Raw genomic sequence first — 18,500 nt, 5'->3', positions numbered from 1 at the left:
AGGATCATCCCATGGAAATGATTTTTGGGCCACAACCTATTTACATTGTCGCCCATCGTTTGGATCGTCCTACAGTTTGCGCTGTGCTGTCCATTTTGAAAAATAGGAGGGTGAATATTGTAATAAAAGGGGGTGATTTTATCACTGCCTTCTTTAAAAGTAAATCCAATTACATGAATTACAGGGTTCAACGGAGGTGTTTTTGGAATTTTAAAAGTTAATAAACCCAAATGTACGATTCATTCAACTTGGGTTGGCTATTACTTGATTTTGGAGTGAAGATCATAATCAATTGTATCATCAGTTCCTTCACCCCATCTGAGGATTCTCTTGTCATTTTATCTCCAGACTGAGTTGTTAGAGTGAGTTTTTTCTAGCTCGCCTTATTTTTTTTAACTCAAGTATATAGGAGACTATAAGAGCACCAATTTATAGCTCACCGTTTTATTTTATTTTTGAAATGATGTTGTAAATGGATGATATTTGTTTGGCCGTTTTTGGCAAGGTTTTAAATTTCGGCCGAAATTTCGGATTTCGCCCAAGGCCGAAATCAAAGAAATCCGAAATCGAAATGGGCGAAATTAGAAATTTCCGAAATGTAACTTATTTCGGTCGAAATTTCAGAAATTTTGGCCGCAATTTCGGGAATTTCAGTAATTCCGCCGAAATTACAGGAAAAAAAATAAATTTTTAATCCTTTACCAAATTTCGGGATTTCGGCTGAAATTTCGGTTTCGGTGGGGTCTGAAATTACCCCCGAAACCGAAATTTAAAACCTTGGGTTTTTGGTAGGAATTTAAAACCACACTTCACTGCTTGTGGTTCTATCACATATAAGGTGGCACGCAAATCACACAACTAGGCCGACGACCCTTCAAATTCACAAAAAAAAATAAAAATAAAAAATTAACCAATTGAGCAACAGATGATTCAAACAATTAGGGCGGCAGAGAGATCACACAAATAATTGGGCAAACAAGTTTTTGTTTGAATTATTAGTTTGTTTCATTGCAATAAAGGAGACCAAAATACCACAGGCCGAGTTGTCCTTACAAATCCAAGCGTACACTAAAATCACAAACAAATCCAACCGTACACTAAAATCACAAACATTGTTACACAATTGGGAAAACGTTGCTAATGGTTAAGCCGCTCTGAGCAACTCCTTGCTTTGCAAGGTTGTCTCGAGTTAGCCAACCTGCATTGGGGTCGTAACTTCGGATTGATTGATCTACACAGGGCATGGCAACAACTTTAGGAACCATGAATAGGACAGTAGTCTTCTAGTCACATAATTTTAAAACTCCCCCCGCCCAGCATCAACTCCCTTTTTACCTTGGCCGCATTCTGCGTTGCATCGCATCCGTGTTCTGCAATGCACTCCATGCACGTTTCGCGATTTGCCCTGCAGAGTCAATAAAAACTCCTTTTGACTATCCTGAGTTATGACCGCGTCGACCGAGTATTGAGCCGCGTCAACTGTGTTCTTGGCTGCGTTCACACCGAGTCGACAAGGTTTTTTCTTTGCCGCTTTCCGCATCGCATCTATGGTTTTAAACACGGGGTAAACACGAACAATTCAACAACCCATTACAAACAAGGCTGCAAGTGGGGGGTCAGATAACCAACACTAACAGAATGAAGTCACTATTTATGCCACATGATTGCTCTTTGGAGTGATTCCGGTCATTTTTTGGAAGATAATTGTATCCGGCATGTGAAATCCTTTTGAATTGAAGTAATATCATAATGTTAATTGCAGATCTGGGACACAGGTAGTGGGAATCTCTTGGCCGAATGGAAGGGCCCAGTTGGGGATTCAGCTGGAAGTTATTCTTGTATGGCATGTAGCTTCATTGGAAAGAAGGTAGTCACTTTAGCAAAGATTTGACTGTGTTTGCATCCTTATGTGCTGTCTATATAATACTTTCATCCTGACTATATTATTATCTATCAGCATAGAAAAGAACGCAAGACATTATTAGTTGCTCTCGGCACGCATTCTGGTGATGTTTTTGCTATAGATCTTTTCACTGGTGTGAAGAAGTGGGCATCCATTGGATGTCATCCAGGGTACGTTCATTTGCTTGTAACATAAGTTATAGGTATTTAATTTTTTATCCATCTAATTTCTTAGTGGTTACTTGTAATTGCTATATTTCCCAAATTCTATGTCGATTTGAACTTGATGCATATTGTTGACTTTTTATGTGAAAAAGTCTTTTTGTAATTCAAACTTACAATGGGGTGTTTTTAGTCATTATATGTTTGTCCTTCTTTGGGACTTACTTTATGCTTTTGGGCTTCTCATTCAAATTATTTGAGCTTCCCTCCAAAAGGACTAAAGTCATGAGAAAACTTTAGTCCTAGATGGGAAGTGTGAAATGATGAGAGTGGCCATATATATACTTTCACTCTCTTAGCCTTGTAAATGAGCAAGAGGTCATGGTTATCCTACGCGCACGGATCGCCCACTTGGGTCCGGCGGGCTTTTGGTCTTACCACACGCGCGCGCCGCCCAGCTCCGGCCTTCTCTTTTTCTTTTAACGGGTCAAGAGTTTATTTATTTTGTTTTAACTCTTTTTATCGTTTGAGATTCCTTAATCATGGTTTAGTGACAGTTTGGGAAATGTCTCTCATGCACTAAAAGAGTGCGACGTTTCACCCCAATGTGTCGATTGCTTTTCTATAAAATCGGTTTTAGAGAAAACAGAAACGCATCCTTAACGGATTCTTCTTGTGCTCTATTTCTTATCTGGCCTTCTCTCTCTGGTTTTCTGATCAAGGCATTTGGCACATATAAGCGAGTTCTTAGGCATCCAGGCCTGCGTGAGTGAACACCCCTGGACCAAGAGTTGTTGTATCCTAGAGGCATACGCCGAGACGCCCATCTGCACTATTGAATCGTCATAGTGGGGGCGAGATTTGCCTTAAGGACAACGAAAATCCTTCGTGCCTCAACTTGATAAGTGGTCTAACTATTTCTCTGTTTGATTACAATTGATTCTTGCAGAATAATTACTGTTGATTTCTGCCTTCTCAAATTAAAGTGTTAATTCGTTATAAGGTATTCTCGAATCCTAAATTACAGATTTGCACATCATTTTTCTAACATATGCGTCAGAGTCTAAAAACACAGATGTGACATGGAACACGGCCAAGAAAAATCCTTTGTCGACTTAGCTCGGATGCGGCCAAGAATGCGGTTGATGCGGTCATAACTCGGGAGAGTCAAAGGAAATGCGGATGTGGTTCAACATGGAACGCGGCCAAGGTAAAAAGGAGTCAACTCGGGTGAGTTCCTTGCCGAGTCAAGGAGTTTTTAAACACTGATATGCGTATTCTTTGAGAAGAGCAACTGCTCTTACATTCATAAATAAAAGTTGCACCCTTTATAGTACTGGTTCTGATGGAAAGGTGGCTGAGCTGGAATCCAAAACAGGAGATCCTGTATGGAATTTCAATTCAAAAAGGTCTATTTCTTCTTTAGCTCTGTCTTTTGGTGAGTAACTTCATTCATCATATGCTTGTCTTCTATCAATAACTTTTATTCATCACATGTTTGTTACGACAGCATAGTAAGTTTTTTTGTAAACTCTAGAGCAATTGTTTTATCAGCTTTAGCTATTGGTCTTATATCCATTTTCTCTAATTGATTTGTTAGATTCTCTTAATCAATCCCCGTTCATGTTTGCCAATGCATCCATTCAAGCACACACGCGCGTGCGCACACGACTTATATGTATATATATATATATATATATATATATATATATACTAGTTAATGAATTGCATGTCACAAAGCCATTGACAAAGGAGGAAAACATGTAGGCATTCCCTTCGTTTAATGGTATAGGGATAGATTTTATTGCCCATTTCTATTTTATGTGCTTTTGCTTAACAAGGGCACTTAAACTTCTAAAAAAATTGCCATATCATACTCATATCGTGGAGGCATACTCGCTTATGTATCCATTAACATACTATTTTAATCTTATCTTGTTTACACAATTTACCCCACAAGCTCATTCTTTGATGAAAAGCATTTGTGAGCCAATATTTATACAGTAATTGTGGTTGAAGTAATCATACGAACAAGACTTACGGGAAGAATACACGGTAGGTTTTGACCTGACAAGATGTTGGAGAACCCCTGTTGTTACCCAACCTTGAGGTCACAGGTTCGATCCTAGCGTACCTATCAAAAAAAGATGTTGGAAAACCCCATTATTGCAAATTTATGTCTCAGCACCATAGCACCATATCATATCAAGCATTAGACCCGATCACTAAGTGTCTTGACACCCAATACAAGCAATAATGCCGTACAACCCCCTCTAACACCAAACCGCCGCCCCCCCGCCGTGAGGGCTGCCGCCAGCTCTGATCCACCCTGACAAGGCAATTGACTATATTGATGAAGCTAGTTCTCGTGTGTTTAGCTTTCTTCACGTTCGCCACTTTGTTCTCAACTGTTCCCACCTCCTGGACGAGACGTCATGAGTCACATGAAGTATCTGTTGCATCTCTCTTTTGGGCGGGAATAGAATTTCTAAAACCCCTCTTTGAAGCTCTTGTAGGACTTTTTGAAAATCAACTTTAACAAACATTGATTGGGTAATGATTTCAAAATCGAAGCACTAGATTGAGAATGATTGTTATTTTTTCCACTTTTTTTATGCAATGACTTTCTTGTTAAAGGTTAAGTACTTCTAATCTATGCTTTTGATTAAGGTTGTTTTTCACTTTCTCACCTTTCTTTTTTTTCTTTTTGTAATTTTTTTTCTTTCGTTTCTAAGTTGTGAATTGCAACTTGTGAATATGTAGTATATTATTTCCTGGGCTTTATTGTAAATTTAGCATGCTGTCAGTTTCAAAACTGTCATTATATTGTGGACAAATGTATCACTTAGATAGGCAGTCGGGGTTCCCAACAGATGTATCAGATGTCTATATGTGAAGATAACCATATTAACGAATACTATATTAGATAGGTAGCCAGAGTTCCCAACATGGTGTATCATATGTTGCCAAAGTCTTAAATCTTCAGTGTCTCCCAAACACCCGAACTTTAAACTGTGCTAATAATGCATCTTTTGGGATTCTGATATAATTGTCTAGATGTGTTAGTGACTTAGTGTGCATGTGGCTCTCCTGTGACGCATTCCCCCCTCTTTGACACTAATTTTGAATGACGTATTAACAACCTCTTTGTTTCTTCATTGACTCATTACTTCTACCATGTCATGCCAGACGAGAAACTCTTAGCTGTGGCAAGTGATAAGAGACGGGTCTTTAGCTTGGAAAACAAAAAGGAGCTTCATAAAGTTCTCTATTGATACTGTGCGCTATCATCACTCTTTTATCTTCTGGGATAGCCTGCTTTGTGTCATATATCTTTTTCCTGCCAATGAAAAATGGATCCTAAACTCTTTTTGTTGTAACAGTCTCCTGTCCAGTATATTGCTGTGTCTGATGGTGGAAAGGCTATTGTTTCATCTTGGTTTGGCGAGAATCAACTTCAAGTTTGGGGATTGGAGGAGGGCAACAGATCTGGGACATCTAAGTCTGTCTTTTCCATGTGAAATCCACCGGTAATGTTGGAATGCAAAAACTCTTGCAAGGATGAACATGGTATGGTCGTTCTCTTTGTTTCTGAGACAGGTATTGTTTACAAATGGGATATGATTACTGGCTCACAAGATGAAGTCATTCCTACTTGGATTGTGGCGAACTCCTCCAAAACAGAGACAGACCAGCCAAGAAGTGATAAAAAAAGTTGTCTTTCTGTAATTGTTGCGAGGTTACGTAGTTTAGAAAAGGATGGTAACATTTCTTTCATTGTCGCATACGAAGCTCCTGCCAATCTGCAGTTCAATATATTGGAGATGGCGGGTCCCGGGAGAAAATTTTGATAACCACTAGTGTTGAAACCTCAGTTTCTGGAGCCATTACAGGGACCTCCCTAGAAACAGGGATCTTCAAGCAAGCGGTATGGTTGTAGGATTCTCACCTTTCCCCCTGTTAAAGTATAAAAGATTAAATACTGCCATTCTCCTACAGATTAAGCTTTTGGAGATGTTTGTAAGTTAACATGATATCAAAGCCAAAGGTCTCAAGTTCAAACCTCCCCGATGTAAAAACCGAATATCAAAATGCAATGGTCTGCCTAAGGTGAGACCACATCTGCCACGTGTTTGCCAAGTGGGCCACACTTGAGGTGGAGTATTAGTATAAGAGATTAAATACTGCCATTAAGCTGTTGGAGAAGTTGGTAAGTTAACACCCCTTTTTTTTTGTTCTGGTAGAATTATTCCAAGTATTTCCGCTGGAACTGCAATGTACGTTTTTGAGTTTCTATTCACTCATGATCGGGCCTGACCTGGTCGACCCGATCATGATATTTCACTCATGATCTGCTTGATGAGTTGTAGAAAAACAAAGAATTTACAATGGTGGTTTACATGTAATCACCTGCCCATGCATTCTTCCTACAAAACAAAGAATTTACAACGGTGGTTTACATGTAATCATCTGCCCATGCATTCCTGCTACATCCGCTTGCTATTGCCACCTCTTTCTACAGTATTGAAATGCAATTTTCAGCAGTGCTGCAATTTCTGTCGACTCTAGTGATCAATTATCTGTTGCGCTGTGCTTTTGTCCTATATGTTGTGTACTTTATTGGTTGCAGTAAGAAATGGCATGTGTCTCAGTGATCCCGAGCTTGAAGCAACAGGGGCTCCTAGTGAAAAGAAAAGAGGGAAATAGAAGCGAACATTATCTGATCCAGATCTTGTTAATGGAGGGAATATTATTTCTTCTGGTAAGTAGGATTTTTTCAATTAAACATGGTTTCTTTAAACTTTGTTCTCCCAACATTACCAACTTCATAGGTAGATGTCTAAGGAATATATCTGTACCTTGTGTGCTCTGATGAGTTTTAAGGAACAAAACTGGGCATAAGTGTAATGGTTTTTGGAACAATTTTGTGTTGGTTCACCCTCCACATGAACAAGACAAATAGAAGGCTTTCTTTGGTTAAAGTAAACCCACTCACCCACAACTTATGTAATCTATGAAGTGTTTTTTTCTAATCAAAAGCTGCAAGCTACCAACACTCTTGTAAAGTATGAAAAGATATTAAAAATAATGCTTTTATATTCAAGAGGTGCAAACCATACCTAACCCCTGAACTTACTTAAAATGCCATAATTAATTGTGCTCATGCAGACTTGTTGCGCAGTCGGTGATAGCCCTTGTCAAACTTGGAATGGGGTGGGATGTCTTGGCCACCTTAGGTTAGTCTCTCTTTTTCACAACATCTTGGTTGTATACATTCACAGACCTAACTTCCATAGACAAGAAAACCCTTGTTGAATTCGGTTCCCATGCTCATTAAACTCAATCACAATACCTAGCATGAGATATGGACAACCTCACGATTGAGTCAAGTTTATTAGATTGATTTTTGAGTGCTTGAAAGTTTTTTAAAACACAGTTCCAATTGTCTTAAAATGTTACATGATCATGAATCTGTAAAATGCCAATTGTCTTAAAATGGTACATTATGGTGAATACATAAAATGGATGTCTTATGTTGCATGATTATAACAGTATAACCTTCAAGTTCAAGATTCCCAAAAGAAGTCTCTTTTTTGCAAAAAAGATTTAAATTATTTAATTCACTGTATCTTTTATCCATACCAAGACATTTCTCACTCATACATAACAAAAGTTTGAAGGTGCACTCAGTTTGTGATCACTCTTTTGTTTTCCTGGATAGATCATCTAGAGGTTACTGATGGGCTGGAAATCAACTATGATATAAATGAGCCAACTACGGGTGAAAAGCTTGAAAGTCTAAGCTTACTCGATGATACTACAATTAGGAGTCACAAAAAACAAGAAGTCTCTTTTGATGTGAAGCCCCCAAGTGCAGATTCAGTTCACGTGTTGCTGAAGCAAGCACTGCATGCTGATGATCGCGCAATCTTGTTCGATTGCTTGTACGCACAAGATGAAAATGTTTTTTCCCCCTGTTCATTTTGATTAGTTAACATTCTAAAAGCATAGCATGAATGGGTATGTAGTAAGAATATTTTAGTTTCAAAATGTTTGCATGTTAGACGCATCAACTTGGGAATTGGGATTTAGGAGAACTGGAGAACCCCTTCATTTATCCATTTACTTCTTTTTTGGTTCTGTATGTACGTGAAGCAATATTTATGTAATAGCATGTCTTCTAATTTGTACCTATACGGGTAATGGATGTATTGCAGTTTCATGTTTTCTAGGTCAGTATGCTAACACAATTTGTCAACATCTGATTCCTACCTATGCCTACCTACACTTGTATCTGCGAGTTACATTCAGCTCAATGACTTATTATTGATGTAATGAGATGACATATGCTGCTCATGGTTCTAAATATCTGCTCATATATGTGTAATAGCGGAGGGCTTTTTGCATTAAAAAGTATCCATAAATAAATTCCAGCATAAAAAACTGTACAATGGAAGAAAAAAATATCGAATAAACCTTAGAGTTGTTAATGCAACCTCTAGAAGCAAAAAAGAAAAGAAAAAACGTTTGAAAACAGCAACATGAATTGTATAAAAAAATATTACAAGAAAAACAAACACCTAACTCTATCCCTATTTTGAATTTTATCTCTGGTCGGAGGCTCTTTAAAACTGGTGGACCCTCTTTATTTGCATCAATCACATCCAATTGGAGAGAACTCTTTGAAATTAATTCCTCCAATGTTCCACAGTCCTTTCATCTAGCTTCAAATATAAGTATTGTGGGAACATCTTGCATCAAATCATATACTTAGAATTGAGGTTCATGCTTTACACTCACTCCCAAAGCTTTTATCAATAAACTTCATAGGCTTTTGTTCATAATTTTTACATAATAAAATGCCTCCGTGTAGGTGAAGAATTGGAGAATATTTGGTGCAAACCCGGAGGCTCGCGAATATTTCCATGAACCTTAGGAGCTCAATGGAACCAAGTCTTCACATCCATATAACCAAACCAAAACCCATACGCAATTAGACAAACATTTAATGGTAAATTTCAGCATATTGTATTATGAAATTAGCTGTAAAGGAAAACAATAAGGGGAAGTGATTCTACACTAAACAATTATTGCATATATCAACTTAAATAACACAAAAGATGGAAATTAAAGGTTCGAACATAATGAACTAAATGTTGTCTAGCTTCTGTCCATAAAAGAAAATAAATATCTAGGGCCCAAAACTACACTAGAAAATGATAAAATCTTTAAAATAGACTAGGGTAACTCATAGGTAAGGTTCCTATGGATTTCAAAAGGGAGGGAAAGGTTCAAGAAATTGCTGAAAATAGTGAAAAAATCTCACCAGAAAATGCAGCAGTCCTTTCGCCTCAAATCCGTGCTAGCAAGGGGTCCAAGAGAGTGGGGGAGAAGCTCGTGGACACAATCCGAAGTCCAGGCAGAAGTACCTCCTCCGAAACAATGACTTTGAAGGAAGAAGAGGGATTAGAAAGAGGAAAATAGAGTGAGAAAGAGGAAAATAGAGTGAAAATAGAGTGAGAAACGGAGGGAGGAAATCAGCAAGAATGATTAGATTGTTAAAACCCAAGAAAGTAAAGAAAGATATGTGAGAGAGAGATCCAAGGAACGGGGAGGGGACCGAAGAGGTAGAGAGGGAAAACGGGAGGGTGGGATGAGATAGAGTGAGTGAGAGAGGGGTGAAGAAAAGTGGAAAGTGAGAGGGAAACAGAGAGTGGGCGAGGAAGGGAGAGAAAGGCTCAGAGTGAGAGAGTTGAGAAGAGAGAGAGAGAGAGAGAGAGAGAGAGAGAGAGAGAGAGAGAGGGAGGGGGGGGTGGCTCGAGAGGAGAGAGATGATAAGAAGACAAAGAAGAAGCAAGTGGAGAAGGGAAACTCGCCTTGGAGAAGGGGGAAAGAGGAAGAAGATGATTCCCTAGGCGTCTTTGGGAGTTGGGAGGCTGACGGCTCCTCTGTCTTTCACATTTTTTTTTTCTTTTCGAAGTTTACGTATTTCTCATAGTTACCGGGGTGTGAAACGAATTCGGGAAACAAAACTTGAAACGGAAATGGAAATGAATGAAAAAGAATACAGGGAAAACGAGAAATGAGAAAACGATTTAAAATCATACGAGAAACGTCTTAGGAAACACATTAGAAGCGTTTTAGAAACGATATAAAAATCACACATCAAACACAAGTAAAATACGAACTACCTGGTTTTGTAGATTTAAATTTTGTTAATTTCAAATTTCTATTTGAATTTTTCTTATTTTCATTTATATTACAATATGTACTATGGCTTTCTTTTTTAATTTCTGTTCCACAATTTTTGATGTGTTTTTTTCAAAATGATTTTCGCAAGTTCCACACATGTTTCCTACACATTTCACATGCATTTTCTACGAGTGTTGCATACGTTTATCACGCGTTTCACACATAATTTACGTAAGTTTCTCATATGTTTCCCATGCATTTTAGAAATATTTGTCCAATTTTGTTAACAAAAGCAAAAAAAAAGTAAAGCAAAAAAAAAGTGATGGGTAATTCTCATATAATTTTGGAAGAAATTCAAATAATTCTCTCTTCTCTTCTGCTATATAGTGTGTGTGTGTGTATATATATATATATGTGTGTGTGTATCTCTTGATATGCTGGATCTATTATTTTGGCTTCCAGCTGCTACATATTCTGGTAATAATATTATTATGTAGTACCTTGATGCAACAAGATTAAGTATGCAAGTGAACATATGTTATACTTTGATAATCATATAATATAAATGGAAACATTTTCTACCATTTATAGTTGATGTTGATGGTCTTGTAATTAGCAGGGTATGATATTCACTTGCAGGTTATTGCAAACTCAACCTTTATGTTAAATCAATGAGATATCCTCAAGCATTTGAAGTCTCTTGTATCCATGATCAAAAGCTTGGGATATTTAAAACTTCGGATTTATTAAATTAGATGTATCAATGCACCCATTTTTTACATGTTTGCAGCGTTGATTATGGATTTTTAATCGGCATGGTTGATACTGGCTTGCAAGTTATTGCAAACTCGAGCTCACTGTTAAATCCATCAGATGTCCTCAACCTTTTGAACTCCCCCATATCTATGATCCAGTCGAGGTAGAAACTCATTATCTAAATTTTTTAATTATTTGGAAATTTTCAATTTCTTTATGGCCTTTCATTTTTATGTCGTGATCAATGTTCAAATACTCAGAAATCGAGTGAAAAAAAGTTCAGGAATAAGTCTATTTCTGAATTTGGCTAGGAAAGTTCATCAACTCCCTGACTTAACGAAAAACTGTCCAGGTTACTGTTAGCTTAGATATTCTTTTATAACATTGAAGTCTGCACTTGATACTCAAGTGTGGCCAGACCAAGTCAATTTATCTGAGTCCTGAATCAATTGACTATAGATGAACATTGGCTGTAAATTTGTCTGCAAGTGGCAAGAGAACAAAAACTCAAAACCTTATCAAAGTCTTATACGTCTTTGTTCAAAATTGGGCTGGTCTGGGAGGAATGCTGGCATCAAATGTGTACTGGCATCTACCTAAAATAAGTGATCTTAGTGCTTTACTTAGTTGTCTAGAAAGAGTGCTGATCAGTCAAGTTAGAACCTTAATCAACACAGTGTCTTGGGTCAAAGGGATTAATGTTGGTCTGTGGAGATTCGCCATGCTATTGGATGCGATTAGAGATCTTTGTAGCATGGTGCTTTCTTTTTTCTCTCATACCTAGTAGAAATGCCAACGATTTGACTGATTTCCTTTTATATGGGGCAGTCTCTTCCCCCCAAAATTTACTTGTAAATATCTTTTATTTAATAGATGTTATCTTTCTTCAAAAAAAAAAAAAAAGGGTCAAGTTAGAACCTTAATTTCTTGTTATTTTTTAAATTTGTAGTTTTCTTGGTGGCCTTGCATATTAATTCCCTGGTCAATGTTCGAAAGCTTATAAATATATTGAACATTCAGGAATAGGGCATTCTATTTCAGAGTTTGGCTCAGGAAATCCATGGAAACCTCCCTGGCATAACAAAAAAAAAACTAGGTAACCATCAGCACAGATGTTATTTATTGAAGTTGAAGGCTGGTATTCAGAGTGTAGACAGACCAATTCAACTCACCTGAGTCATGAGTTGGTATACAATTTTCTGAAAATTGGCTTTCAATTTTGTATACGCTGATGAAAGTATGAAACAACTAATAGGAATTTCTCAAATATTTGTAAACTCTTAAAATAATTTTATTCAAGTTTGTGCTTGTCTTGAAAGAGTGTTGATATTAAGTGCACATTGACATAGTGGTTTCAGTGATCAAATTAGGTTTCTGATCTTTTTCTGTTTCAGGAGTAATTAAGACAGTTTAAAAAAAATCATTACATGATGAGGTTCTGATCTTAATCAAAGACAAATCCCATTTAAATCTTAATCAAAGACAAATCCCATTTAAATCTTGACGTATCTGGTTTAATTTTGCATTCTTACAACAGGGGTGCAGTATTAGTTTGTGTCGTTTCATGCCTAAGAAGTTTGCTGCTTCAACATGCACGCGGTATTACATCCCAGGAGTCTTCTCTACTTGCCCTAAATTCTCTATCCCAGGTCAGAACTAATAACTTTAACAGATCCTACTATGCCAGTAATAGATGAGCCTCATGTATTTTACAGTTGTGTATATCTTAGATTTTATGAATATGGTCTGGCATTTGTCTTTATTATTCATTATTGAGTTATTCTATTCATCATTCATTCATATCCACAGAAATATCTTGAATCAAGATTATTATAATCTGCAATGTATAGAAAGCTACATTAGTGATTTGCAATGTTTAGAAAGCTACCTTAGACAACATATTTTGTGTGAGTTAATGGGGTTGACCATGGCTGGTAATGGATCCCAAAACATGCTGTTTTTTTTGGTTTCCTGAAATATTGATTGGCAATACATTGATTCATCCGAATATAACTAGGAAATCCATGGACTGATTTCTGGATTGATTTCAATTTTAAAACATTGATTGGAAGTTCAACCATTGCCACTAAGTTTTAGCAAAACTCATATTTGAACATTAAGAGCTGAAGTTGCTGAGGGGAATTCTTATTTTTTGTTCGAAGAATGTCGGCCTTGGAATTGAGAGACTGCCTCAATGTCATTTGAAATGCTCCTTGCCTTGAAATTAAGAGACTTCCTCGCTCAATGTCATTAGAAATGCTCTAGTAATGGTTGGCATTACTTGGAGGATTTCTAATGTCTTAACTTGAACCTTGGGTTTTATTGAGGTGTTCAAGTCTCGTTTAGATCGTGAGTACCTTCAGGGAAGTGAACTCTTTTTTGTATACTTCGGAATTCTAACCTGGCTTGAGCTCCAAAGCTACTTTGTATTTGATTTAGCTTCTATTGTTTTGTTTAGTTTATCGAAGACGGGGGGGGGGGGGGGGGTGATGTTGAGGTTGTTGATGGGGTTTTAAACTAAAAGTGAACTAAGTTTTTCAACCTTTACAGTTTTTTTGCAGTCTCTGCCAGCAATCTTCCATAAATCTGAGGTATTTGAATACTTTTCTGATGGTAACTATCGACCTATTGCAGCTCATTAATTCTCGGATTTCACCTTTGGGTCCGCAGTCCAACTATCCAGTTGCTTAGACTATCTTTTCACCGGGGTGAGTTTTTTGGTTGTGTTCTGTATATGGATTTTCAGTTGATTGTGAGCTTCTTTCATACCCTGAATTGAATTTCATGGCTCTTCTCCCACAGATTTTCGATGACAAAGAAGACGCTCAGTGCTCTTCCACCTATTATCTTTGAGGACATGGACAGTGATGTTGATGATTCGGGAGATGCAATGGAAGCTGATCAAGAGAGTGATTGAATGATAATTATCAAAAGATCATTTAATTAGTTTGGGTTTCTTGATGCAAATTGCCTGAGCTTTAATGGATTTCAATGCTGGCAATCTAGCTATTACACAAGCTGTATCGAGCACTGGTGGCAGTTGCTTAAATTTTGACTTTATTTGAATTTCCCCACATTTACCAATGTTGGATTGAAATCTAGTGAAGTTTAGATCACTAATTCACTAAACAGCTGTATTGTTTCGGTAATTTAGCCTCCATAAAGTGGTCTCTATAATTTCTGAGCTAGACCCGGCCCAATTAAAAGAAAAACTTTGGGTATCCAAAAGCAAATCCAGTTGACCCACTTCTTTCTGATATTCATTTGTTCAAGGTAAATATGTGTTGCAACTCATCCAGACAACAACTTGAACAAATAGGATCTGCAATGTGCAACGTCTATCGCATGGGCCCCATCTTAATTAAGATTCTTAAGATTACCCACGACCCAAAAATTAAGCTGATTGGAAACCATCCTAACATTTGGAAACAGATGCAAAGGGGAAAACAGTCGGGTCATGAATTCTTTCTTGACCCAAGGCCTCTCAGTCTCCAATGTAAAACCTACTCTATTTTCTCTATTTTAGATGGATCAGAATTGTTGGTTTAAGTAGTACGAGCGATCTGGTTGTTAGTATTGGGTGCCTGTTACAATTCATTGCTTTAGTTTGCACACGTAGTTGCTTTGCTTTTTTGTTTACAACTTCGAAGCCTTTTGATTCTTCAGTAAATAATTCCTCCTTTGGCGATTCATGAAGATGCTTCTGTCCACAACTTGAAAGCATTTCTAATTTTTTCCTATAGACTTCAGCTGGAGAAATGGATTCTTCACATCCAACCAAAGGTCTAACCACAAATGTTGGCCATAGCACGGAAGAACTTTTTGGCACTCAAAAATCAAAATAGTGTACATATATAGACAGTAACCTAGCTTTGTACCTGTCAACTATTCCATCAAACTTGTTTACATCTTAAAGACTCATATGCAACCATGCATCTGTCATATGAAAATGCCTCAGTTTATTGAGTTATTAGCTACAGTAAGTACTTTTGTGTTGCTAGCACTTGCTTATGCTTATTTTGATAGAGATTGCAACCCCACTCGAATAAACAAAGCTTTAGAAAGGACAGATGACAACAATGCATTTTATTTTTAACATTTGGGAACCACTAAGATAAAATGTAAGTGGAAATACAAACAGTTCATTCCCATTACATTTTCAGCCCACAAATGCCTTTCTCCCCCATTACCTATGAAAGAAAATAAAGATAGATAGTTCCACAATAATTTCTTCATCTTTTTTCTAGTTATTGGTGTCATCTCGACCCCCTCCCATGCCCAGACTACTCTTCACGGCATCAGCTGCTTTCTTCACTTGTTCACCAGTCTGCAACAAAAAAAAAAAAAAAAAACCCTATGAAACATTACATTGAATACCACAAAACAACAAAATGAGAGAGAGAGAGAGAGTGTGTGTGTGTTAATAAGAGATATACACTTTGAAGGATGCCGCCCGTTTTCTCTTTGCCCGCTTCCACAGTTTCTTTACCCATTTCTTGGGCAGCTTGGGCAGTTTCAGATGATTTATCTTTTGCTTCTTCGTTCTTTTTCTTCAGGTATCCTCCAGTTCCATTCTTACTCTCCTGGGCACGCTCTCGGGCACCCTCTGCACTCTCCCACGCCTTATCTTTCACTGCATTAGCCTTTTCCTTCATTGCCTCACCCTTTTCTCTTCCTTTCTCCATCATATTCCCAGTCTTCTCCTACATGTCAAAACACATTTCCAATTTCACATGAAAACTAAAACTAAAAGACTAAACTTCATAATTCTAAATAACATAATTCTAAATAACATGAAAAATAAAATCCTAGAAACTAAAATAACATGAAAATAAATATCTAAAAGTCTTATTGGGCAGGCAAATATGCCTCTTATTGGGCGTACAAGTCCTATATTGGGCGTACAAGTCCTATATTGGGCAGGCAAATATGCCTCTTATTGGGCCTACAATCTGCATTAGAAACTCAATAAACGCGAGTCAACTCGAACGAGTCACATTTCACGCGATACAACTCGAGCACATTTTCCTATTAATGTATGAAGTTTTGTTTAGATATATTTATGTATCCTACATTTTAACACATGACAGTAGTTTGGGCTATCCTACACTAACTAAACATAAGGTTTTCTCACCCTATCATGGCTGACGAGTTGCGGACGAGTCAACTCGTCCGAGAAATATTAGCAGCGTGCACATGTGGGTTGTACACGATGCATGATGCCCAACTTGCATGACCATTACAATGCAACGTCAGTTCCACTGCATACATCCCACATATGTACCCACCATGATTGAATCACACTATCATCATGCATGCACGATTAATTAACATGTATGCATTAATACAACATCAAGCATGCAAATGTACTATCATGCATGGAATACAGACATTAGAAGATTGAAATGGAACAGACCTGAGCTTGGCCTTTGGCTTCACCAGCCTTGTAGCTTTGGTCATGGGACGCCATTTTTCCCCCTCTTCTACTAAGTAAATCGACTACACAGGGATCTTTGCAGATTTAAAGGGCTGTATATATCAAAATATATCCTGGGTCTGATATAGTAGAAGGCTCCTTGCTTGCATATTTATAGCCTCTACTTTCTAACCCAACGTCGACACGTGTTTTGCCACCTCTCACAAATATAGGACGCGTGTCCAACACCTGTCATTGGCTACACTACTTTGTTTGAAACTTGTAGAAAAGAGAAGGGAAAGTGATAGGGGCTTGAAAGTCAGTTTCTATTTTATTTGCTTTGACGATCCAAGTGGCAACAATATAAGGAAAGAAGATGTTGAATGTTTAATTTCTCGGGAATGGAAGAGATATCGCTACTTTTTATTAATTCTTGAGAGTTAAGGAGGTAGCTTTTTTGGAATCTGTTTCCGGACACAAGAGGTGTTATCTTTAATTTTTATTTTCTTTGTTTTTTCAAATGGCAGGGTGTTATTTTGATTCCGTCCTGATCGGAATTAAATTTTCATTGGATCTTTGAATTATTATTATTTTGTTTTCGTTCGGCTTCTATAGAATTGGAAATAGGAAACCCACCGAGGAGTTGGCTCTTTGGCATAAAGTCACGGGTTTGCTCCCTGTTGACAATTGTTCGAATCCCGCCCCCGACGTACCTGATACACGTGGTGAGTGGGTCGTTGCGTGTATCCGTAGAGACTAGTCCTAATCCCGAAGGGGCTGGGGACATCCTACGTCATCAAAAAAAAAAAAACAATTGGAAATATGATTTGGATTTCAATTCCTGTTTCCGACAATCCAAACGCAGCAACATAAGGTGCCTGCATTTGGTACAAGAAAAATGAAGGGAATCAAAGGAGCTAAAGTGAGACCAGGGTGGAATTAATGGGGAAAATGTGGTATCTTGATTCCATCCCCATTGGAATGAATTTTTTTATATTTATTTTAGTTTTTGGAATTTTTTTTTATTTTAATTTTTTTTCACCGTTTTTAAGGGAATCAGAATATGAATTGGATAATGTTAGGTACCTTACCAATACGCCAAAAGCTCTAGAGATGATGGAACACGTTAGGCAAGGCCCTTTAAACCTATCCCATACCAGACTGAGTTCCACCTAGTCCCATACCTAGGCGGACCCCATTCAGGACCGTAACATTCCACCACGCTTGACAACCATTATACTAGAGAGGGTAATTGTATTGCTCATTGGTTTGCCAATAAAGGTACAACTAATATTATGTTTTCATCTTGTCCTACTAAAATAGGACAAACTACCCATAGCCTCCTTTTCTGGTTACTGAATTTCAGTCAAGACAAGCCACAAAGATTCTCTGCCCAATTTTCCTTTCTAAGTCAGAAATAGCTACCATTTTCAATAGCTCTGTTTGGTTGCTCAAAGGTGGCTGGGAGATTAGTGGAAGAGGTCAAAAGGAAGTAGACAAGCATGGAAAGTGTATAGAAGAGTAGTGGAAGAGTGGTAAGTATTGTTTGGTCGGAAGGCAATCCTCTAGAAGATTAGTGGAAGATTTGGGGGTGTCATTACCAATATAAAGGCTTGTAGAGAGAGAGATATGGAAGAGAGAAAAGATAATAAGACAAGATCTTTTCTACTCTTCCTCAACCAAAATTCCACCAAAATGGTAAAATTTAGTTGGAGGATTAGAGGAGGGAACATTTTTGCCACATGGGTGCCACGTAGGATAAAAGGCAATCATGATGTCTGGGAGTCAAACAAAGTTTCATTGCAAATTTGGCACCCAAACATGCTTCAGAATGCTGCTGATCTTCTAGCCTTTGGCAACCAAACCAAGTAGTATCAACCCAAAAACACAACCCCCACACCCATCCTAAGAATCCCATAACCCCTTGTTGAATTCACCTATTGACCGACTAACCCATTATTCAAATCCCAATTTCTTGATTTTCTTTAATCACCCTTCTTGTTTCTTCAACCACCCAAGTTCTTGAAATCAAGAACTTCATATTCTTTCCGACCAACCTTTTCTTGATTTG

General features: G+C 37.7%; 1 protein-coding gene and 1 pseudogene across 1 annotated transcript; one reads left to right on the top strand and one right to left on the bottom strand.

Moving 5' to 3' along the window:
- The first annotated feature begins 230 nt into the window (after positions 1 to 230).
- Positions 231 to 14,079, top strand: LOC143891708 (uncharacterized; annotated as a pseudogene).
- A 1,003-nt stretch (positions 14,080 to 15,082) lies between these two features.
- Positions 15,083 to 16,568, bottom strand: LOC143847217 (uncharacterized). Its single transcript, XM_077355962.1, has 3 exons — positions 16,430 to 16,568; positions 15,450 to 15,716; positions 15,083 to 15,340 (listed from the first exon to the last, which is right to left on the bottom strand). Exons 1-3 carry the CDS (start codon positions 16,481 to 16,483, stop codon positions 15,257 to 15,259), a joined length of 405 nt encoding a protein of 134 aa, XP_077212077.1. The 5' UTR covers positions 16,484 to 16,568; the 3' UTR covers positions 15,083 to 15,256.
- Positions 16,569 to 18,500: the final 1,932 nt, after the last annotated feature.

Source organism: Tasmannia lanceolata, unplaced genomic scaffold (genome assembly GCF_043159265.1).
Source record: "Tasmannia lanceolata isolate RefF3 unplaced genomic scaffold, GAP_Taslan_0.1 ptg000015l, whole genome shotgun sequence".
NCBI lineage: Eukaryota > Viridiplantae > Streptophyta > Magnoliopsida > Canellales > Winteraceae > Tasmannia > Tasmannia lanceolata.
This window is presented reverse-complemented; position numbering and strand designations above follow the sequence as displayed.

Bases quoted from the DNA above. Each gene is read 5' to 3' on its own strand.
- LOC143847217 (XM_077355962.1), bottom strand. From the start codon at position 16,483: ATGGCGTCCCATGACCAAAGCTACAAGGCTGGTGAAGCCAAAGGCCAA. The intron at 15,717-16,429 runs GTCTGTTCCATT...TTTGACATGTAG, and splicing joins AAGCCAAAGGCCAAGCTCAG to GAGAAGACTGGGAATATGAT. The intron at 15,341-15,449 runs GTATATCTCTTA...TTTTTGTTGCAG, and splicing joins CGGGCGGCATCCTTCAAAGT to ACTGGTGAACAAGTGAAGAA.